Source organism: Hemibagrus wyckioides, linkage group LG07 (genome assembly GCF_019097595.1).
Source record: "Hemibagrus wyckioides isolate EC202008001 linkage group LG07, SWU_Hwy_1.0, whole genome shotgun sequence".
Taxonomy (NCBI): domain Eukaryota; kingdom Metazoa; phylum Chordata; class Actinopteri; order Siluriformes; family Bagridae; genus Hemibagrus; species Hemibagrus wyckioides.
Window position 1 is genome coordinate 13008948 of NC_080716.1, and position 24070 is coordinate 13033017.

The following is a 24070-nucleotide window of genomic DNA, read 5'->3' on the forward strand; positions in this document are numbered from 1 at the left end:
TACCAATATTTGGTTAAGCACATCATGGTGATCAGCACTTCAACATATCTCTGCACTATTTGTTGTCTCAAGGACAGCTGTCTTTCAAAATGTTAGAAATTGTTTTCTACAAGCTCAATGTTGCCACAAAATTGGAAGCACACTGCTGTATAAAATTGTATAGACTAAATCTGAAGTGAGATGTTCAACAAAAACATATTGGTAAGTGCAGTAGCATATACAGTATATATACACCGATCAGGCATAAAATTATGAACACTGACTGGTGAAGTGAATAACACTGATGATCTCATCATGGCACCTGTTAGTGGGTGGGATATATTAGGCAGCAAGTGAACATTTTGTCTTCAAAGTTGATGTGTTAGAAGCAGGAAAAATGGGCAAGCGTAAGGATTTGAGCGAGTTTGACGAAGGGCCAAATTGTGTTGACTAGACGACTGGATCAGAGCATCTCCAAAACTGCAGCTCTTGTGGGGTGTTCCCAGTCTGCAGTGGTCAGTATCTATCAAAAGTATAAACTTACAGGACTTAAAGGATATGCTGCTAATATCTTGGTGCCAGATATCACAGCACACCTAGTGGAGTGTATGCCAGCAAAATGGGGACCAACACAATATTAGGCAGGTGGTCATAATGTTATGGCTGACTGGTGTAAACTTGTGTTAAATAACGTGAAACGTGAAATGATGATGCATAACACTGAAATGCCTTCCATCCCTCTGCATTAACCCTCAGCTGTGGAAAACCCAAACTATATTTTCAGTCAAGAAACATTTTCAAAACGTCTTTTCGAATTTATTGATCAAACTGCATGTTGATATCCATGCCCTGTGTTTGCACATTTTAGTTGACCCAGGTTCCTTTATATATATATATATATATATATATATATATATATATATATATATATATATATATATATATATATATATATATATATAAAAAAGAAGAAGAAATGAAAAAAAGATACAGAAAGAAAAGATGTACAATGGCAGGGAAGCGAACTGAAAGCTTGTAAATGTGTATGCTTAAAAGATAAAAGAAAATATTTCATAATTCCTGGAGTTTTCTGTTGAATTATATGCACATTTTCTAAACACGTCACAATTTAACTAGTTGTTGGTATGACTACATACAGTTTTACATAACTGACATAAGGCATGGAGGAGATTAGTCTTTTGTCTCAGTAACATTATATTACTGGGTTTTCCCCTCATCGTATATTTTTGTGTAGCATCTCTACAAAACCCAGTAAAATCCAGCCTTCAAACGAGAACAGTCATATCATCACTAAACACTGCAATGTTAGTGATTTGGGTTAAATATATACTATAGGACATAGTGTCCAATGTAAACTGTTGGGGGGAAAAAAAACAAATCAGCCAGCAAAGCTAACAAGAGCAACGTATTCATTTAAAAGCACATACATGTTGTACAATATGAAGTGCACTCACGTGATTTCCCGACACAGCCGTTGCTTACACGCATTTGTTAAAACCACTCGATATGGACAGACTCGCACAAACGCCATTAAATCCTACAGATCCCACAGCTACAACAGAACGAATACTCGTTTTAACTCTTCACAAAAAGCCTTCCCAGTTTTAATACTTAAACATCTTTCTGCAAATCTAATGTGAGAGCACCTACTTAAAAAAGTAAGCATGTTTTTAAAAAAAAAAAACACTCCTGTTTTTATATCGTCATCGAGGTAATGGTTTAAAAAATGATCAAGACGCTGATTTGAGGTCATATTGGCCAGCCCTAAATCGCACAACTATACAATTGCTCCAAACAACAATCCAGCTTCTTTAAACACAATTCAAAACCATGTGTCTATCGGTAGTGTGGGATTTCTGGTGGAAGCGCAGGCCGCCGCAGTTCCGGAAACGTTTCCCACACTGCCCGCACACATACGGCTTTTCGCCTGTGTGGATACGGAAGTGGCGTGTGAGTGCCCCTGAGTGCCGGAACCGTACCCCGCATACAGAACAAGAGTACGGACGTTCTCCGGTGTGTATGCGCAAATGCGTCTTTAAGTTTTCCATACGGTTAAAGTCCCGGCCACATTCGTTGCAGTGATACGGGCTACAGCCTGGAGGAAAGAGCTGCTGTTTGACAGGTCGCCCTGCACTTCCTGTTTTAGCCGGGTTAGTTGCCCTCACTCTGTGCCGGTGACTATGATGTCTGCGCAGATCACTTGCCCGACTAAACGAGTGGCCGCAGATTTTGCACTGGTGAATCCTGGTTGGGACGTTTGTCCTCATCTGGACATCGTCGTTTGGAGGAGCTTGATGGACGAGGTGAGTTCTGGCTACTGATTGGTAGAGGGCGTCGAAGGAGGCTGAAAAGCCGGGATTACTACCAACAGGTGCAGAGATCAAGTCTGAAGCATCTAAGGACGAGAAAACACAAATATGCTTCATGTATCATATCATAAACCGTATCTCATCATAACCTCAGTACCCTTTTTATCCTAAAAACACAGAGCAGCGTAATACCCACGGTCCAGTGCAGTGAGAGAAGGTACAAAGTCGAGCACTGGCGAAACCAAACTACATGAAAGAACAGGGACACTGTTTTGTCCAGACATTAGACCTTTTCAGCTAAGATTAAGATATTGCTAAAACGAAATGATATAAAATGACCACCTAAAATGAAATAAATTTATTAAATAAATACAGTTTGTATGCTGCTACTTAATTTAAGACTTTATAACTCATTTGCAGCTTTTGTAGAATTAAAAAAAAAAAAATCTGAAACAGGAAGCTATTTAAGAAAGTTCAAGTGCCAAGGCCAAGCTATGAAGTTATTATGTTAAAATGTCACCAAGAGAGAGAGAGAGAGAAAATTGGCTTCAACCTACAGGAAATATCTTTGCTATTTATCTCTGCTACTATCTCAATACAAATCTTTACAAGCCACTTGATTAAAAAGGAGCAATGCTTTCACCTTACTATAAGAATTGAAGATTAACCGATTGACTAGATAACTCACTAATACCAAGTGTGGCCAAAACTGCTGTTAAGACACAGATCTGAGGGAAAGCCACTTTCTGCTTCTTCTCTATCACTTCTAGCCAACTGCTGTGGTCAGTGTGTAGGTTTTATTTGCAGAAAGTGACATTACCAAACTTCCCCCTCCGGACATCTAAACCCCCCTCTGTGAATAAGTTCTGCAATAACACCCATCACCTACATGCAACGTCCTATTGACATATTTATCTTGCAGGTTTTGCAACAATTCACACATAGAGACCCCAGTATCATGCTTATCTCATGATGTCAAAAGTGTGAATGTGCACATATTAATAGCAGGGATTTTCCACTATTCAGTAGATCTGCTCAGATGAGTGGCAATAACAACCAAGTTGTGAGGTTGTGGTTTTAAAATGTTTTGATTCCTGAAGGTTTGCTCATATAGTCTACTTTCAATACAATGTTGAGGAAATTATATCTTTGAAAACTCTTGCCCGTCATTTTTCACCGAACATCATATGATAACTGTTCACTTTTCGTGTTCTAGAGCTGCTATCAACGTTTCATGTGATGATATTGTACAGTCAACGCTCTTTAAAAAACATAGCAGGCCAAATCAAAGCAATGTGAGGCAGAAAAAGCTTCAGGGTGACTCAAAACTAGATAACGACTTCTTACCTAGACTACGGCTGGGTCCAGCATTTGCGCTCTCGTTCTGATTGCTTTGTGGCGCCTCTGGATCAGGTCTCCAGTCCTCCAACAGTTTAGACTGAACCAGAGAAAGTCTGTCTGGCTCAAACTCTTCATCATGCTCTGAGTTAAAGCTGCAGCTTGGCCTTATGTCATCATCATCATCATCATCATCATCATCATCTTCTTCTTCTTCATCCAGATGACTCTCATCATTCCCGTCATCTTCTCCAGAAACATCACCCAGCTGTGGATCTAGGTTTTCCTCTTTCTTGCAGACTGGCTGCTCAACAGATGGTGGATTCTGATCACTGAGTATATCTTGGCTGTGCTGTGCCATCTGTTGATTCTCTGGTATAAGAGATTCATGTGATGGACCTGTAAAGGCAGCATGACGATAGGCGTGATTATTATTTAACTCATTATAGCAAAACAAACAATCAGTATACGGTTTCTCACAACATAACAGAGACAGATATTTCCACAGGTCAGACCTTACATGTTCAAACATGATGTTTCTCATAACACTAAAGGCAAAGCATCTGCTAGTGCTTCTTAATGCCGACCAGACTTGGTGGTTTATGGGCACACGGGGTTGTGTGGCAAAAGGTGCACAGTGGTAAGGGCATGAAGGGGGCATGCTCCTCACATCATTATGTACAGGACAAGGTTGCATTTGCAGAACATCATTCATTTTGCATTTGTGCAAAATACACCGATCAGGCATAACATTATGAACACTGAGAGGTGACGTGAATAACACTGATTATCTCCTCATCATGGCACCTGTTAGTGGGTGGGATATATCAGACAGCAAGTGAACATTTTGTCCTCAAAGTTGATGTGTTAGAAGCAGGAAAAATGGGCAAGCGCAAGGAAATTGAGGGAGTTTGACCAACTAGCCAAATTGTGATGCCTAGACGAGGAAGGAACAGTGGTAAACCAGCAACAGGGTCATGGGCAGCCAAGGCTCATTGATGCAGGTGGGGAGTGAAGGCTGGCCCGTGTGATCCGATCCAACAGACGAGCTACTGTTGCTCAAATTGCTGAAGAAGTTAATGCTGGTTCTGATAGAAAGGTGTCAGAATACACAGTGCATGACGGGTCAGGGTGCTGTTTTGGCAGCAAAAGGGGGACCGACACAATATTAGGCAGGTGCTCATAATGTTATGCCTGATCAGTGTAAATGACTGCATAATTAGATATTGTATTACAGTTAGAACTCTACTTAATGGTTCCTCATACTTAAGGGAATTAGATGAAACATCTGCAACACTACTAATGAGGGTTTAGACCAACATGAACAAGATATGATTCATTAAGTCTGTCAGTTGATCTGCTGGAATTGGGGTAGCAAGGCCTTTGTCTAAGGGATGTAGCTACGACTCTATGGTACCAATGTGGCCACGACTGATTGATTGATTGATTGATTGATTGATTACCTGACTTCTGATCACGGCACTGGACTGATAAGGATGCTGAGCCCAAGTCACGTGAGCGAACACTTCCATCCTCACGGATTTCACAGAAAGACTCGTCCTGTCTCTCGGAGCCGCTGTCATATCGGCACATTTTCTCAGCCTCCTGAGTTGCTGGACTGTTGTCTGCTTTCCCCGTGGTTCGGCTCTCACACTTGGTCTGGCTTTCGTGTCTCTGAGAGAAGTCGCTTTGCGACTGATCGGCATCATCATCTCCTGCACACGCGTTTTTGCTCTTTCTGCCCTTTCTCACGGAGTCCAGCTCGAGCTCGGCGGACTGCAGCCGCGTCTTGAGGAACGTGTTTTCCCTCAGAGTCTCCTGCATCTGATCGCGCACATCGCCCAGCGCCTGGCTCACTAACTTACTGACCTCCACCACTGCGATCTCCACCGCTACCTCGAAGGCTCGGTGGATGGTGGCAGCGAGCTCATCCTGGAAAGAAAGCGACACCTCGCCGCTAACCGCCAGCGCCGACAAGGGGCGACGCGTCTGCATCGTGCAGTCCAGCCTTCTCCAGCTACACTAACTCAATAGAGTGCGTCCGACACGCTGCGTCTCAACACTGTGGCCTCGATGAAACTTCCCTTAGTGCCACTGACGCCTTGTTCCGGGATGAAAAGCCATGGACAGCCAGACAGCGCTCATCCCGTCAGTGTAAATAGTATGAAGTCAGTCAGACACTGGGTTAGAAATACACCAAAGAAGAGATGCATTTCAAAATAAAAGTCCAGCATGCGCTGAAATACACTATATTGCCAAAAGTTTTGGGACACCCCGTCAAAGCATTGAATTCCGGTGTTGTTTTTCAAGGGTTGGGCTTGGCCCCTTAGTTCCAGTGAAAGGAACTCTTAATGCTTCAGCATGCCAAGACATTTTGGACAATTTTGTGGGAACAGTTTGGGGATGACCCCTTCCTGTTCCAACATGCACCAGTGCTTGTCTGACTACTGCCATGTTTTTGGTACAGATGCCACCATGAGGAGAACATGCACAAAAACACAGACAAAATATAGTGCATTCTGACTCTTACTAAGTTATGTACAGTGCATCATGTCCCTTCCACTGTCTATATTTTACTAGAGTTATGTTCAAAAGGTACACAAACACACACACACACCCTATACACACAACTAATTCAGAAATTTCATACATTTTTACTGCCTTTTATTTATAAACTGCCATTAGTTCTTTCAGACACCAACATTCCATGGGTCCATTATCTGTACTTATTATCCTACAGAGGTCATGGGGAACCTGGAGCCTATCCCAGGGGACTCAGGGCACAAGGTACGGGACAGCCCAGACCATTCTTATCCACACTTTCACACATTGATTCACACTAAGGACAAATCAGTTTTCCACACATGCCTTTGCATTGGAGGAGGCAACTCTCAAAGCACATGAAGAACATGTAATCTGCACACGCAAGGTGAAAGCGTGAATCAAACCCCTAACCCTGGAGGTGTGAGGCAAGCGTGCTAACCACTATATATGACACATACAATGACCAGGCATAACATTATGACCACCTGCCTAATATTGTGTTGGTCCTCCTTTTGCTGCCAAGACAGCCCTGCCGCATGCCCATTTTCCCTGCTTGTAACACATCAACATTGAGAACAAAATGTTCACTTGCTGACTAATATATCACACCCACTAACAGGTGCCATGATGAAGAGACAATCAGTGTTTTTTACTTCACCTCTCACTGCTCATAATTTTTATGCCTGATTGGTGTATTATACACATTACATTTTCACTGAGTAGGGCTGAGCCACCCAATGCCCAGTGTATTCATTTTACAGGATTTAGGGCAATAAAAGTAAATGAACTTTAGGCTAAGTGTTCTTGTAATGCCTTCAGAGACAATCAGAGCAATTTGGTGTTACTGTTCAATGGGAACGCTCTCAAAACTGGACAGTCTGACTGCAGCCTGGCACGCTCACATAGTGGGAACTGTCCAAGCTTTTTGCATATAGAAACAGTCTCACACACAATGAATGTATGCTGCAGAGGGAAATGCAAATTCACTAAACCATGAGGAATATACATAACCACCGAACAGATGACAATAACAGATGAAGTCATATGTTGTATTAAATTATTAAATAAGATTGAATTAAAAACTTCTCAGACTGTGTCACTGTAAGAAATTGGGAACAATTTATGCAACCTTTTATGAACCATATTATTATTATTATTATTATTATTATTATTATTATTATTATTATTATTATTATTATTATTATTACTTTATTAAGGGTTACAGTTTGCAATTAAATAAAAAGTATTCAGAAGTTATTAAAAATAGATTTCTTAAAGGTAAGTGAATAGTAATTATTTATTCTAATACTACAAAAAAAAAACCCAAAATCTATTCACTTCATTTACAATCTTTTCTATTCACAATGCAGATCTGAAAAGCCTAAATTACTAAACTGGTTGCTTAAAATAGATTAATCCCGGACTGATTGGATTATTTTCCAGCTTCGCCTTTCCGGACTTCGCGGCCACCGTAGAATCACAATCTAGGAAACACAGCCTAAACACTGCCTTTGATTTCTATCAGGTATTTTAAGAAGAATCTGTCAACCGGTAAGTACTATTTCTTCTTCTTTATTTCCCTAATTGTTTAAAAATGTTTTTCTACCCCTAATTCTACGCTGCATCTGTATTTCGTTTCTAGATATTTCTCTACCTTGTGTATATATATATATGAGTTATTATATGTAATTCATGCAAGCTTATTTAACCAGCACGCGCAGCTAGCGTCGAAGAGGCTCGGGGTGAACCTGCGACCGGAAATGTAGTTAGGTAGAGGAGAGAGAGAGCTTATTGTTATTATTTATCTTTTCTCGAAAAAAATATTATATTATAAGATGTTGCCATGTTAGGCGTGGCGACAACAGGAGTGGACACAGTGACCGGTAGCAAAACAGAGATGTGTCTTAGACTAGCTGGTTATCTTTACGTACCAGGACTTGAGTGGCGAGCCTCGTTCATGCTGGCGGTTTATTAGCAAAACAGAAATATTATTTAATGTGTATTAGCCCAATTATTAATATGTGTGAAAACTCATTTCTGGGGCTGGGGTAAGTGGCTTGAAGGCTCATTCCTGGGGGGTAAGTGACTTAAAAACTCATTCCTGGTGGAGCGGAAGTGTCCTGAAAGCTCATTCCTGGGGGGTAAGTGGCTTGAAAATTAATTCCTAGGGGGGAAGTGGCTTGTAAACTCATTCCTGTGGGGAAGTTTTGTGTATAACATGTTCAATATGATTTTCTTTTAGTTCTCTATGGCTGGGACAGGTGAACTGCTGCTTCCCTCTTCACATTAACACAGCCGAAAAGGTATTTATGAGTCTAATCATTTACAAAATCCTACAGATTATTGTCCATCTCCTACTGAAGGTGATATAGACACACTGTGGCCCATTCTTAACTGTCAATGCTTTCATGTATATGATTGATTTGAAGGAGCGGCTGCATAGTTGTAGGTCTGAAAGACGTGTTTAAGAAAGAAAACGTACTCGTTTTCAGCTTTAAATTCTGCATTTCTTTTCCTCGATTAACACACGCAAAAGCTCATTTTCATGTTATTTAAATAGAAGTTAATGTATGCAAAAGCAAATAGACTTCAACTTGAAATGCCCATAAGCTTCTGTTTGTTACTCCACTGTGCTTTACAGTGAACAGTTCTCTCTCTTTTTACCATTTGAGAGCCTCTAACCACCATTAAGACTACGATAAAGCTTCTTCTGTTGTTAGGTGATGTATTTTTTATATCCAGCTTCACCCCGAATCAATATTAAAGTTCCATTTAAATCGTACTATAGTGTGCCCACCATTGATCTGAAGTCAAGGCCCCTGTCAGGAGCAGGAGTCTCATATCGTTTCCCTTGGGCCTGGTCGTGTTATGAAGAAGGATGAAGCTGCGGCTGCACTTTGTGGTGGACCCCATGGGCTGGTTCTGCATCAGCACGGTGCTGTTCATCTGGCTCTACAACACTATTCTCATCCCCAAGCTGGTGCTGCTGCCACACTATTCTGAGGGACATATACCTGGAGCACTGGTTGTGTGTGAGTGACTAATATGACTTACATTAATATCTGTAATATGACACTGCTGTCTGTAAGTAATTGGGCAATGTGCTTCATATATGACTCTTTCCTCTAGTATGATTTGGACTGGTAGGGCAAGGTTTTTTCTTGAGGTCAAAAGATGAACGATGGTATGAAGAAGATTATCTAGATCAGCTTTGGTCCCCTGATATTTACATCTCTTGCTCTGTAACAATGGCTTATGCTTTACTTCCTGCTTTTCAGGGCCTTTTTGTCTTCATTAATTGATATTCATACTCCGTGGGGTTCATTCTGTATCATTTGCCTAGTTGGTTTAGCATTATGATTCATTTTAGACTGATATGATTCCAGGCAGATGTTTTAGTCATGTTTTAATACATTTCAGAAATCATTTATCCGCTGCATTTGATTGACACACCAACAATAAAGAGAAGTTCCAACTGGCAGTCATGCATCTGCTTGTTATTATGTTTGTGTGCTGCTTTGCACCAGAAGAAGTTCCTTTATTTCTACATCGTGTTGCTGCATCTTCCTTTCATTTATCTTTAGACTCACTCAAAGAATTCAGTTGGTTTGTGTATGTACATTAAAGCTGGCCTTTTCTGTTTGTCCTGTAGTCAACACTCATGCTGAGGTCATGATGAGGTCTTTATCTGTGTGTGGATTTTGACTCATTCTTACAACCATGCACTCTTGAAAGCAGATTTCCTGTATGACCGAACATGCTGTTTGGTCCCTAAGCAATGTCCAGCTTTACTGGAATTGACACTTCTTTTGTCTTCGTGTCGAAAGATAACACTATATATCTAGAATCTAATATACATCTTTTGTTATTTGTATTTCTGTACTTACCTGTTTCAAAAACAACAAATCAACCAATTGATATGGTTCGAAACAGAGGTAGGCTTATGACTTAAATTCCTGCTGGCAGCATGCCTGGTAATATTTCTTTTCCTCATATTCAGGCATGTGTAATTGAATACATATTTGGCTATGCCAGGCTTCATAACCAGTAAACAAATGAAATCATGTGGAGCCAACAGATTAGAACGTGAAAACCATCCTTTCTTTCCGCTTTCAGGTATTCTAGCTTGAGCAGCATGTGAATTTATTTATTGTAGGGGATGCTGTAGTGTGGCTCTGTGTTAGTTCACATTTTAAACTTCAAACCTGCTAGATGAAGCACTGTTTTCATCTCAAGTCCAGTTTGCTGTGATCTGAACCAAATACCCTGATAGGAATTGTTACGAATCCTAGCATGTGATTTTATATAATGATCTCTTCACAGCTGTCCCTGCTTACAGAGAATTGTTTGCTCTTTTGTTCTGTTTTTCATTCAGCATTTAAAGATCTCAGCTCCCGAGGTGTTTAAAGTCCCTTGTTTCTAGAAACGTGACAAAACACACACTCTCTTCAGAGTGGTTTGTCCAGCCATACCAAGGAGACAGAATGAGAAGTATGCTGTCTTTGATGTTATCAGACCGTTATCAGACTGGTTTTTCTGGCGTTTTTTGTTTTTTTGCAACTATGCAAAGTGGTCACCCTACTCAGTATTTCTGCATGTGTGATGACCTGTAAGGTGACAAAACTGCAGAGATATTTATCCTGATCTTCCACACCCCAGCATATCTTATGAAAGGCATGGTAATTAGCTGACGTGTTCAAACAGGTGTATTTAGAGAAAGCAATAAACTGTGCATGAATGGAACTTCTTAAAGAAGATTAGTGTATGCACGCTGAAAGTTTTTCATACACCGATCAGGCATAACATTATGAGCAGTGACAGCTTAAGAGAATAACACTGATTATCTCCTCATCATGGCACCTGTTAGTGGGTGGGATATATTAGGCAGCAAGTGAATATTTTATCCTCAAAGTTGATGTGTTAGAAGCAGGAAAAATGGGCAAGAGTAAGGATTTGAGCGAGTTTGACAAGGGCCAAATTGTGATGGCTAAACCAGATGGATCAGAGCATCTCCAAAACTGCAGCTCTTGTGGGGTGTTCCCGGTCTGCAGTGGTCAATATCTATCAAAATGGTCCAAGGAAGGAACAGTGGTGAACCGGTGACAGGGTCATGGGCGGCCGATGCTCATTGATACTGGTTCTGATAGAAAGGTGTCAGAATACACAGTGCATTGCAATTTGTTGTGTTTTGGCAGAAAAAGGGGGACCAACACAATATTAGGCAGGTGGTCATAATGTTATGCCTGATTGGTGTATATAGCAGTATTTTCTGTATTACAGGTTAGCTGTCAAAAGTAACCTTTCTCTCTGTGTGTCTGTTCCAAGGTTACTACCTAGCGTCACTCTTGTGTGTGACTGCATTGTTAAGGGCTTCTACGGCGGACCCAGGACGACTGGCTCAAGACCCAAAAATCCCCTTAACAGGTAACTAACTAACGGCATCCCAATCAACAACTTAAATATTCTTAATCAAATTCATAATTGTATGTTGCATGCTACCCAGTTATGTTATAGAATTAAAAAAGAAATGATCAAAACTTATGTCACCCTTTTAAAAGTGTTGTAGATGTCTACAAGACAAGTTAGTTTCCGGAATCACTTGTATGATTGCGGTCATTAGCTCAGCAGTGTCTTTTTATTTTATCTCTACTGCACTATTGACAGTTCAGTGCTTTTAGAGACAATTATTCAATCTTCTGACCAATCAGATTTCAGAATCTGGCAGGGCTGTGCTATTAGAGCTAAACTAACTACATCACGGTGTATATTAAACTAATGGTAATGATTGGGAGATAATAACAGTTAGGAGAATCTGCAGGCAGCAGGAGGAAGTGATTGTTTAGTTTGTGAAAATTTGTTTAAAAAAAATAAAAAATAATTTTTAGATATGTGTATGTTTTGTGTAGCTAATGCTTACTGAACAAGTAAGTCAATCCCTTTGTGCTTCAGAAGCATTGTTTTTCATGGGCTTTATGACATGTTTCATTGAACCCCACAACAGTAACAAAATGCTGTTTTGATTACACTCCCATATCTGTCTGTCTATCTATTTATCTATTAATTTGCAAACACTGTTGCCATAGAATCAGCATCAGTTATTTTTCTAAGTTGAAGTAAGTTCTTTCAAATATACTCCGAGAACAACATAAGGAGGCCATTGTAATTACCTTTTGATTTTGTTTAATGTAATTATGTCAGTATCGGAATTATATCAACATCGGAAAAGAGCCGAGTTCAAACAATTTAGCATGCAGGTTTACAGTTATATACTACTCAGGATCCATCACTTAATCATATTATATTTTTCGGGTTAACATTAAGCACAATTTGTGTGTGGTTTTTTTCCCCCTTTTACTTTTATGCTCCTAATATATAGAGCAGATTACTTATTGCTCTTTCTTTTTTTGATTTTTTTAAGTATTAGGAGACATACAGTTTTACTTGCACACCAGCAGAGGACGCTGCTTCTCTGGTTTTAAGCTCATAAAAACTTGACCGGTTGTCATAACACATTGACCAGTGTAGTGACATAAAGACCGTCTTTACTTTCAATCTGCTCCCCGCACTTGGAGACATAAAGATTTCTATGCTAAATGGTCATATTAGAACAAAAGAAAGATTTTCCAGGTTTTAAAGGTGTGTATATATAAATAAAAAAACAGGCATTGTGCTAATGCTCTATAGGTTTCCAGATAGCTTGAGGGAGATTTGTGAGGGCTCTAATAGTATCAGAGAGGAGATCATCACCTTATCTGCAGAGAGCTAAGCTAGTTCAGCCTTTGGGTTGAATGAGAATGAGTGTAGCACATGCCTTCTGCTTGTAATGGTATTAGCAATTACTCTTAAAGCAAACAATGACCAGATAAGGTCATGATACGTTACATGTATTTGTCAGGAATGTAAATAAAATAGAAGTAATAACTTGATTTAAATGGTACTTGTGAGTGATAGCAATTACAATGTCACAGCATTGATTACCTCACCTGTGCCTGAGGGCATAGTTAGCACATGTACCTCACACCTTTGGGGTTGAGGGTTTGATTCTTTCCTCTGCCCTGTGTGTGTGGAGTTTGCATGTTCTCCCAGTGCTTCAGATGTTGCCTGTGTGTACTCTAGTTTCCTCCCTCAGTCCAGTTGCATTGCAGGCTGATTGGATCTCTAAAATGTCTGTAGCATATGAATGGGTGTGTGTGTGTGTGTGTGTGTGTGTGTGTGTGTGATTGTGCCCTGCAATGGGTTGGCACCCTGTCCTAGGTGTCCCCCACCCTGTCCCCCAAGTCCCCTAGGATAGACTCTAGGATGGATAGATGAATGGATTTGTTAGATGAATGCAGGTTGATGCATAGTGTAAGAATATGTGTGCATTGTGGACAGCACTGATTAGATGTCCCTTACTGTTAAACATCAGGCATATGCATATTGCTGACAGATTTTTCTATACATGTCTGGCTCAAATCAGAAGCAGAATGAGGTAGTCTGTGCATTTTCTGTATTGGTAGTAAGCCACGGTAATTAGGAATGATGAATACACAGAACTTGAAAAGAAAGTGGTTAATGATCTTCTACATTGTACTAATTCTTACTACATAGAAACATTTGCTTTAACTATATTATTTTTATTAATAAATGTCTTGGATGGAAATATTCATGAGGTCTTTCTTTGTGATTGGTTATAGATCGTGAACAATGGGAGCTGTGCAATAAATGCAACCTTATGAGGCCAAAGAGGTCACACCACTGCAGCCGCTGTGGACACTGCGTTCGCCGCATGGACCACCACTGTCCCTGGTAGGATCATGTCTTTATCAATGTCTTTATTGTTTGCTGGTTGTGAAAGGCATACAGTGCACATATTCTTGGTTCTCCCACTATAGTTAAATTGTCTAGGCAAAAATGTCACTCCGAAATCTTTTCCGTTAGGGTTTCTTTCTATAGAGCTCTGCTCATAGGTGTTTAACCCTTTGGATTTGACATGTCAAAAAAAATCCTTCAATGGTTTGGAAGTGAACATGCATGCAATGTTCAACGTTAACAATTAACAATAAAACAAAGATTGTACTAATTAAGATTATGACCTCCATGTACCACTGAGGTGAGTAAACCTGGAATGGACTGGATAAGAAGAAGGTGCTCTCAAACATTTTGCCCCACCCTGTCAGCTTAATCTGATTGCTGAGTAGGATTTGCACTGAGAGCATAAAAATATTTCTTAAACATGGACATCTTGACTTAAGACATATTCTACAACATGGCCATCACTTTTATTTCTAATAACATTATGACCACCTCAACTTAATTTCTAAAATTAATCAGTAACTTTAATGACTTGAGGTACATTAAAGACAGAATAAAGCATGTAAAGTTTACACAGTAAGAAATGGTCTTATGAATTTGACCCTTTGCCCTAGACTGAGTGTGTTACCTTAAAAGACCTCAGTCTTTATAGGCTTGTGTTCCTGGTTGTGTGTGTGTGTGTGTGTGTGTGTGTGTGTAAAGTTAATAAGGCTTCTATAGAAAGGTAAAATGAAGGGAAGGAGATATCGGATGACCAGGGGAGCGTGTGACTGCTAGCCCAGAGCGGAGTGGTACAGTACAACTGAAGAAGGCCTCAGTCTGTCTGGATTCAGCAAATCGTGACTTGCTGTCATCGCCTGTAATGGCCCAGAGAGAGAAAGGGCGGAAAAAAGTGCCCATATCTTTTTACAACTATTTGAATTAAGCTTCTACTTGGCTTCTCTATCCAGAATTGTTTTTTCTCTCTCTTTCCATTTTTTTACCCAATTCGATTGTATTCCATGCTTACTGTATTTCTTCAGAATATTATATTTGACTTTTTTTTTTTTTTTTTGGACTTATGTTTTGTGTGTAAAGAAATAATGTAACTGTTTGTACCTGTCTGCCTGTCTTTACAGGATTAATAACTGCGTTGGGGAAGATAACCACTGGCTCTTTCTTCAGCTGTGTTTCTACACTCAGGTCCTGAGTCTCTACACTCTTGCATTGGACTTCTGCCAGTACTACTACTTCCAGCCCCTAGTCTCAGTGGACAAGGTACGAGCAGAATACACTTGCACATGTTTTTTTGTTTGTTTGTTTTTTTAGATCAAATTTCACTTATTGTTGGGATTTGAATATACAGTATGTTGTTGAAATTATAGTCGGATATCATAAAAAAAAGTTCTCACCATTTCTATAGGAAAGGCTCTAAGGATCTTATCTTTTTATAAACAGACTTGAGTTATATGTAAATTCTATAACATCTTATATAACAATAATATGTAAAATTTAAACAAATAATGTTTAATTTACTTTAAAATGTGTTTACTTAGTTTAAGGGATGATTACTTTTAACTTTTCTCTACCAGCAAATCTACAAACACTCAGAAAGGGATCAGACATAACATAAACACTGAGAGCTGAAGTGAAGAACATTGCTACCATAGCACCTAAAGGAGTGGGATCTATTGGACAGCAAAAGAACAGCCATTTCTCAAAGTTGATATGTTGGAAGCAGGAAAAATGGACAAGCATAAGGATCTGAGTAATTTTGACAAAGGTCAAATTATGATGGTTAGACAGCTGGGTCAGAGCATCTCCAAAACAGCAGGTCTTGTGGAATGTTGCCAGTATGCAGTGGTTAGTACCTACCAAAAGTGGTCCAAGGATGGACAACTGGTGAACCAGCAGCGGGGTCATGGGCACAAAGGCTCATTGATGCACGTGGGGAGCAAAGGCTAGCTCGTCTGCTTTTTTGTAACACAAAAAAAAAGTTAATGTCGGCTTTGATAGGAAGGTGTCAGAAAACACAGTGCATCACAGCTTGCTGTGTATGGGGTTGCGTAGCTGTAGACTAGTCAAAGTGCTCACTGCTGACCCCTTTCCACCTACAATGGGCACATGAGCATCAGAACTGGTTCATAGAAGAGTGGACGATTTTCAGACGGATATCATAAACTTTCTCACTTTGAGCATTTCTACAGAAAAAGCTGTGGAAATAAGTGGGCTTGACTTTTATGTAAATTCCGTAACATCTTAAAAATAATATGGAACAAAGTGCCTGGAATGATCTAATGCCACTCCTGTCCTCAACGGTCACTCTGCATAAACACTTAATTCAATGAATTTCCACTCACTCTCACCCAGATTAATCAATGCATGCACAATGACAGCTGAAACAACTGAGCCATCTCCTTGGCAGCAGTCGCTGGCCTGTATCTCATTTCCTGTTTTTGTTTTGCCACATTGTGTGTAGGTAAACGAACCCAGCTGAGAAGTGTGAGGCGGGGTGTATGCACACAGAAGGGCCTGTGCAGGAGAGATAGAGGCGTTATCTCTGGGAAAGCTCGACTTTTTTTGGTGGTTTGTGGAACATGCTGAATTGGGATGCGTGTTTGGAGTGATACAGGCACAGAGAGCCTCAAGCCAGACAAATGAACATGAAGCATTGAATCACTGTTAGGAACAGCAGCTGCTCCTAATGAGCCCTGTGGAAATGCCATTTTTGTTTAAGTGTATGTGTGTGAATTGACGTGTTGGAAAAGAAATTAGGGATGGTTGCATGCGTGTGATATTTTATTCCTGCTGATACATTTTTGTTTCTTCCTTTCTCAGGAGTTATTTACGGTGCGTCATGAGTTGGCGCTCTTGCGTGTGTCCTGCTTCATGGGATTGATTATGTTCGGAGGAATGAGCAGTCTTTTCTACTCACAGATCGCTGGAATCATTTCTGTGAGTCAGTCTTGATCTACTATCTCTCTTCCTATTTATGCTCCTTTTTTTCAATTAACATATTTATATTTATTATAAAATTAATTATTACTATTATTTGCACTCAAAATTATTCACTGTATACACACATCTGTCAGTGACACAGTAATGATTGTCATTTGACTTTGTCGTTCATTTATTCATCCACTTCAGTGAGTACTTTATCCTGGTCAGGGTCATGGCAGATCCCGAGACCCGGGACCAATGTGCACGAGGCAGGATTACACCCTGAATGGGATGCCAGTCCATTGTAGGGCACCATGCTCACACATTCACAGCCACACTGCCTGTAGTTGCCAGACTTGCACACGTCCTAATGACTCTGGCTGTCTGTGCAGATTCTCGCCCACAAAATAACTCGAAGTTGGCTTTGGAAAGCATGCATAAAAATCTGTGACTTCTCAGTTGATTGAACAAGGATTGAGAAGTGTGATGGGGCAGAATGCTAATCTCATTTGACACTGATCCTTTGATTGACAGCTTCATGTGAGGAAAGAGGATTAGGGTGTGACCTGGTTAAATTCAGAAGAAAAGACCATGTACTTTGACAAAGAGCACTCTTTATCTAGCCTTATCTAGTTTAGCATTACTTCATCATTTCCATTTCAATCTGGAGTTTTACCAGTTCTTTTCAGTTTACTGAGGTTCTTGACAAATACTTGAACCCTTATACATCACAATGACAATCCCACATTTTTTCTATTCTTATTTTCTTTACAGGCATCAGTTGAAAATAAAATGATTTTGATCTCAGAGATGCTGTCTTGAGATGATCTTTTGAAGAAATTGATATACCACATAAAGATGGTGGAACAGTGTAGTAAAAATCTTTATTTTACAGAGCAATCACATACTTATAGATACATACTCCGTTATGCATGATTTTCAGTGTAGATAACTGTGTAACAATAGTATTCAAGAAAGTAAATCAACTCCAGCTCCTAATTTACCTTCTTCTGTATTCAAAAAAAGTGGAAAAAACCTCCAAGATCCTCTTTATAGAATTAAGTGGCTTGAATTATGCCGTGCATCCGGTGGGCTTTTGCTGCTGTTTGTCCTTACGGTAGCTACAATTAAAAAGGATCCAGACAATTAAGCACCAAAGAGGCTGTGCCTAAAGCTTTGCTCGCTTCCTGGTGCAGAACTTTTGAAAGACGTTTATATGGCGCCTTTTCCATTACTAGTGTGTCATTTGTTTTGTTTAGAAACTGTACAGGTCTTGTTTTCCTAATGGCACACCTCTAACAATCCATATTATATGCCTCATAGAGCATTACATATCTGTGGCCAGGATGGATTGAGAACGAAACCTGATGAGATACAAGCAGGGCCTCCAGGAGAAGTAGCTGTTTAACACTGTTATTATCACATTAACACGTCAAATAGTTTCCTGCGTCTCCGGATATCCTCGAGTACACTTCTTGGCAGCAGATGAGCTGTCTTCGGCTTGATCTGGATTTTCTAATCTAGTCAGTGTTTTCTACTGAGGCACACTATAACACTGAACTCCTCATAAAGATAGGCACATGCCAACCACAAATACGTTCCACCTTCTGACCCCAACATTGTCTAATAAGGAGTATTAGACTTGGCTGGCCAGACGATATGCCAGTTGCTTGTGTCAGTGATTACACTTTTGACCGCTGATCCCTGGTAAGATCTTTTCACACATCCATACAGAGGTCATAATTGAATAGCGTTTGATAGGGTTAACGTCTTGACCCCGGACATAACCCAGGCCTGTACGCATCATGATTTTACGAATTGATGTTTGTAACTGTGTTAATGGTAAAAAAAAAAAAAAAAGTATATTTTTGATTATTAATGTAAATGGATCAGTGTGAATAATTTTTTTTCTGGATTAGCTATCAGTCACACTTCACCCCTCAATAAATAGGTCCCTCAGTGGTAGTGCTAGGCGCACCTCATTTACATAATCGGCTGCAGTGTCTCTTTTTTTGTCCCTTATTCGGGTCGTCTCGCCCCCTCACCTGGTGTGCAGGGGGTGAGTTTAGTAGGCTGACGCATGCGGCGTATTGTCCACATGCAGATGCCCCTCTTGGCCCTGCCAACTTGGCAAGGTGAAGAGGGCACCAGGGGCTTCTCATTGCTGACAGCTTCACTGTCTCTCTTTTGTCTTTGTGCACGCTGTAGAGTCTTTCATTCTAAGCGTGGGAACGATGAGAAAGAAGTCTGCAACATAAACTTGCATGTTGTTTCAGAAACTTCTACAAATCAGTGATTCACAATTTCTGCTCTCTTTCATATGTGTGAGGGACTAAATAGATGTGTAGGTTTTATATCCATCCTCTTCCTTTTCTTGTTTCAGGACACAACCACTATAGAGAAAATGTCTCACTCCTCAGAACGGATGTAAGTGACCCTGTTTTAAAGATCTCAAGGTGATATTTGGATAATGATAAGCAAATCATAGCAAATCATTACAGGCCAGGATTGCTGAGGGAAAAATACTCGTCAGCTCTTATTGCAATACTATATTAGAAGATATTCTAATTTAAGTTATTCCTCTTTAATGAAGTGCATTTATGCCTGGCTCGCAGCAGTGCTCATCGGTCGTGGCAGCAGTCGTTGGCTGAGGTGTTTGGCACGCGCTGGAAGCTCCTGTGGTTCCTGCCGTTCCGAAGCAGACGGCCACTGTACCCGAATTCCTCCTCCCACTTGCGTGTGTAGCAAAGCAGAGGCTGGGGTTAAGGACGTGAGCCTTTCTACTTTACACTCCTGCTCTCCTCCACTCTATTGCTTCACTGTGGCCTAACACTTCCCAGGTACCAAAACTGCAGTCTTCTTCAGGTTTTGCTCTGTCAATGAACTTGACAACATTTGGATAGTGTCATAATGATTCCACTTACTCCACGGCCAAGCTCTTGTCAGACGGTATAACTAGAGTGAGACTTTTGATTTTTAGTAGTGTTGGGGTTTTTTTTTTTGTTTGTTTGTTTTTGTACTGAAAGCTTTGTAAACGGCATGCGAATGTGTGTATTTATGATGTTAGGGAACATCAGGGTACGACTGAATTAAAGAGTTTGTTGTTTCCAGGGTAACACTCCGTGACTCATTGATTGGCAGGGTGCAGCTTAGTCTGAGAGGTTTTTATCTCTGGCTTATTGGGGTGGGTGGCTGATGGCTCTAGAGGTGAGCCATGACCTCTGGCAAGAGCTGAAGACAACCTCAACGCTAACTCCGTTCACAAACACTTAGCCGAGCATTATGTACCACAACACTGAATCCTCAACTTGAATACAGATCAGGTGGCAGCACAAAGATGCATTCCGCTCAGTCACAGTTTTGCCTCGTACTTACTTTATCACATAATTTGTGCCTTTTGGAATATGTCAGAAAATTAAGGTACTTTTTTATATATATTTTGCCAAATTCTATAAAATCGTACATGGTTTGTAAGGGAAGCAGTTATCTTAATAATTTTTAAAGAATTTTAAGCTTTTATTATTTGTATGCTTGTTTTTTTTTTTATATATATTAATCCTGTGACCAAAAGTGACCAAGTTTCGACCAAATGCACCACTGGTTTTTAGTAATACTACTATAAAACTTTACTACAGATATAAACACACTCCATGGTTTTAAGAAGGGAACGTTTGTACTAGAATGTAAGAATGTTTTGTTTTGGAATTGTTTTATGTGAAGTGCCTCCTTAACTCTGCTTGTTTTCATTCCATTCTGTCTCCCATTTTTATTTATTTTTTTTATGAAGGCTGGTGTGGAAAAACTTTTTGGTGAATACAGATGCAATCAGCTCCGGATTTATTGGCCATTCCCTCAAGACTCTAGGGTTAAGACCCTAGCCAATGTGCAAACAGTATTGTATAAAATAAACAAAGAATGCACCACAGTTTTCCATGAAAACTTCTGATGAAAGTACTTACCTTTCTTCCATGCACATTTTCATAAGAACAAAATTCCAGGAGGTTCAGAGATGACCATCAAAAGAGCTTTCAAAAATATTATAAATATACACCCAGATCAATATAGGGAAAAAAAGTGATCTGAATTGAATAGGGCATCTACATCTGCCAGTGTTCAAATTATGAATGAGTTTGAAATGTCCAGCATCCCTCTACATGTCTCCATGCATGCTGTACATTACAGGAGCAATTTCACCAGATATTAATTTTAGGGGTGATCTTTATTTACATTGGGGTGCCAATAATTATGGAGCTGACTGTAGTCTTACCTATTATGGGAATTGTAATGAAAGTTTTGATTTTATAGTTATCAATTATTTATCTCTCAAATATTTTAACACTTAAATTTAATTGTTAATTCTGAGGGTTTGCTGGTTTTTTAGTATCGGCTTTAATGCTCTCAAAATTATTGTGAGATTTAGGTCAACACAAATGGTCTAATTTAAAGCTCTCTGTTATAGGATGATGTTTTTACTTTTAGGTAGTACTGTTGCCTTATGTCTGAATAAATGTCTTAATTTATTTTGAATATTGTCTAAAAACTGAAAGCACAGTCTTAATGATAGTCAGCACTGAACTGAGCATACATCCATCTCTCCTCATGTTTGGAATAGATCAATAACATGAGTATCTCCAGAAAGCTTTACAGAAGCTCTGTTCACACATACAGTGATTTTATCACTGTAAATCGCTGTACTACAAAGTCAACAATTGGTGTTCCTCCTACTGCTTTATACAAGCATTACACTTGGCAACAAATGCGACTAAAGTTAAAAAATCTGAATGGAGAGATCGTTTCCTTACAAAATTGACCAGTGTATATACACCGATCAGGCATAACATTATGAGCACTGAGAGGTGAAGTGAATAACACTGATTATCTCCTCATCATGGCACCTGTTATTGGGTGGGATATATTAGACAGCAAGTGAACATTTTGTCCTCAAAGTTGATGTGTTAGAAGCAGGAAAAATGGATAAGTGTAAGGATTTGAGTGAGTTTGACAAGGGCCAGATTGTGATGGCTAGACGACTGGATCAGAGCATCTCCAAAACTGCAGCTCTTGTGGGGTGTTCCCGGTCTGCAGTGGTCAGTATCTATCAAAAGTGGTCCAAGAAAGGAACAGTGGTGAACCGGCAACAGGGTCATGGGCGGACAAGGCTCATTGATGCACGCGGGGAGTGAAGGCTGGACCATGTTATCTGATCTGAAAGACAAGCTACTGTTGCTCAAAATTGCTGAAGAAGTTAATGCTGCTTCTGATAGAAAGGTGTCAGAATACACAGAGCATGACGGGTCAGGGCTGATTTGGCAGCAAAAACGGGGACCAACACAATATTAGGCGGGTGGTCATAATGTTATGCGTGATCAGTGTATACGAGATGAAGGAGAAGCATTATGTACTCTTCTCCATGGATCACATTATCTCTATTGTCTTCTCCCAACGATAGTCTCTGTACCAAGTACTCATATTTGCATAAAATGAAACTTTTCTCAATTTCGTTTCTAGAAACGTTCAGATCTAGTCTCCAGCAATCGCATGTCACCGTAAGTCATCAGATGTCATGGAAAAGTAATGATCTCCATTCACTCCAGTCGTTGTAAGTCTCTGTAGGTGTGAACGTAGCATAACGGTTAACACGCAGAATGGTGGAGCAGGCCAAAAACAGATTTAATGCAATATTAATATAGATTATGGACAGCCAGAACTACTTATACAGATTGAAAATTGTAATTATGCTGTGTTTATTGTACGCCTTTCAATGTTGTATATGTGGGCATTTTGAATCATGTTTAATTTGTTTACCTACTGAAGCTTTAGGGCCTCTCAACACTTTTTTCTGCATATGCACACAAGGAGAGATCTCATGGTTTTGTTTAAATCTGAAATCTTTTAGTAGGATTAATTTGAGTATTAATTGTTTACCTCACAGTTTTAGGATGAATGTTTATTAATAGTCACCACCTTCATGAAGAATGAAAGTGCCAGTTTAGCTAATGTGCTGTAAGCTGTATGAAAAGGTTGAACAAACCAAATGGAAGTCAGTTCCCAAAATGTCCTGATGGAGCACTAAGTGTCTTTTGTTCTAATGTACTGCACTACTACAGACATTTTATGTTAAGTTTACAGTACCTTTTCTCAATAATATAACATTATAATAAGTTTTTTTGCCTCTGTTGATATTTTTTATCATTTAGAAGTAATGGGTTTATTTTTTGGTAGCTCTTCATTTGAGTAATTATTTGAGTTTGATGCTGCCCTAAATTGAATTGCCATAAAATTCGTTATCTTCTCGGACTACATCTACATGCACAATATAGTTTTTGTGCATTTTTAGTGTCGTGACAGAACTGGGAAAAGGCCGTATGATGGCGCAAAACAAAGGTGTGCATCAGGGCCAGGACTTTACAAGGCTTTCATTAACTCAAGGATGTTCTGGGTTCTCATGTTCATTCATATCTTCAGTAACTGTTATATGCTGGTCAGTGTTGCTCTGGCTTAAAAGATAAATTTGTTTATATTTTATAAAACAGAGCCCACTAGGTTCATCAGAAATGATCATGAGCAGGGATGATCAAAAATTGTCCTGTTCACACCTCTGGATTAAATCGGACCACAATGTGGTTTCATCAGCGCCGTTTAACATTACAGCATGTCTCTAATATTTGTACATTTCTGTCCATATTCATTATATTGTGTGAAATAAGTGAAGTATTTAGTCGACGGCAAACATTTAAGCTTAAATTTACTCAAAGTGCTTCTATCGACTTATAGGTATGAACCTGTACCCTAGAAAGCAATAAGACCTGCTCAAATCTTCACTGTGCTATAGCATATATATCTATATGTGAATATATACATACTACATACTCCACACATGCTAACATTGTAATCAAGAGAGTTAGCCATGTGCAGGTAGTGCTGTCTGTGCTGTTTGGTTTACGTCTGCTGTCATTATCAGTAGAAACTGTGTACTGGAAACCTACACTTCTCTCTGCACTATCCTGAGCTCCTAATTCAGGTCTAAGACTAAATAATCACACTTGGGCTCTTTCATTGACTCTTGTATTGATTTCTTTCATGTGGTGTGAATCAAATAGTTAATTTACCTTTATTTTGTGATTTGAGACTACACAGTATATAATATGTAAATTGTTATTTATTAG

At 39.6% G+C, this 24070-nt stretch overlaps 2 protein-coding genes across 6 annotated transcripts; one reads left to right on the forward strand and one right to left on the reverse strand.

Annotated features, from left to right (window-relative positions):
- Positions 1 to 950: 950 nt before the first annotated feature.
- LOC131355531 (zinc finger and SCAN domain-containing protein 21-like) lies at positions 951 to 5818 on the reverse strand. The gene is made up of 3 exons (XM_058393873.1): positions 5111 to 5818; positions 3657 to 4046; positions 951 to 2395 (listed from the first exon to the last, which is right to left on the reverse strand). Exons 1-3 carry the CDS (start codon positions 5640 to 5642, stop codon positions 1812 to 1814), a joined length of 1506 nt encoding a protein of 501 aa, XP_058249856.1. The 5' UTR covers positions 5643 to 5818; the 3' UTR covers positions 951 to 1811.
- Positions 5819 to 7644: 1826 nt separating this feature from the next.
- zdhhc21 (zinc finger DHHC-type palmitoyltransferase 21) lies at positions 7645 to 23066 on the forward strand. 5 transcript variants are annotated; one of them, XM_058394989.1, is made up of 9 exons: positions 7645 to 7742; positions 8434 to 8494; positions 8980 to 9223; positions 11517 to 11615; positions 13868 to 13979; positions 15104 to 15242; positions 16803 to 16919; positions 19288 to 19331; positions 19498 to 23066. In XM_058394989.1, the coding sequence occupies exons 3-9, from the start codon at positions 9070 to 9072 to the stop codon at positions 19553 to 19555; spliced, it is 723 nt and encodes a 240-aa protein (XP_058250972.1). In that variant the 5' UTR covers positions 7645 to 7742; positions 8434 to 8494; positions 8980 to 9069; the 3' UTR covers positions 19556 to 23066. The 5 variants fall into 5 exon arrangements, with proteins under 5 accessions (XP_058250972.1, XP_058250968.1, XP_058250971.1 ...); XM_058394985.1 differs by having other exon boundaries at positions 19520 to 23066; XM_058394988.1 differs by having other exon boundaries at positions 19523 to 23066.
- Positions 23067 to 24070: the final 1004 nt, after the last annotated feature.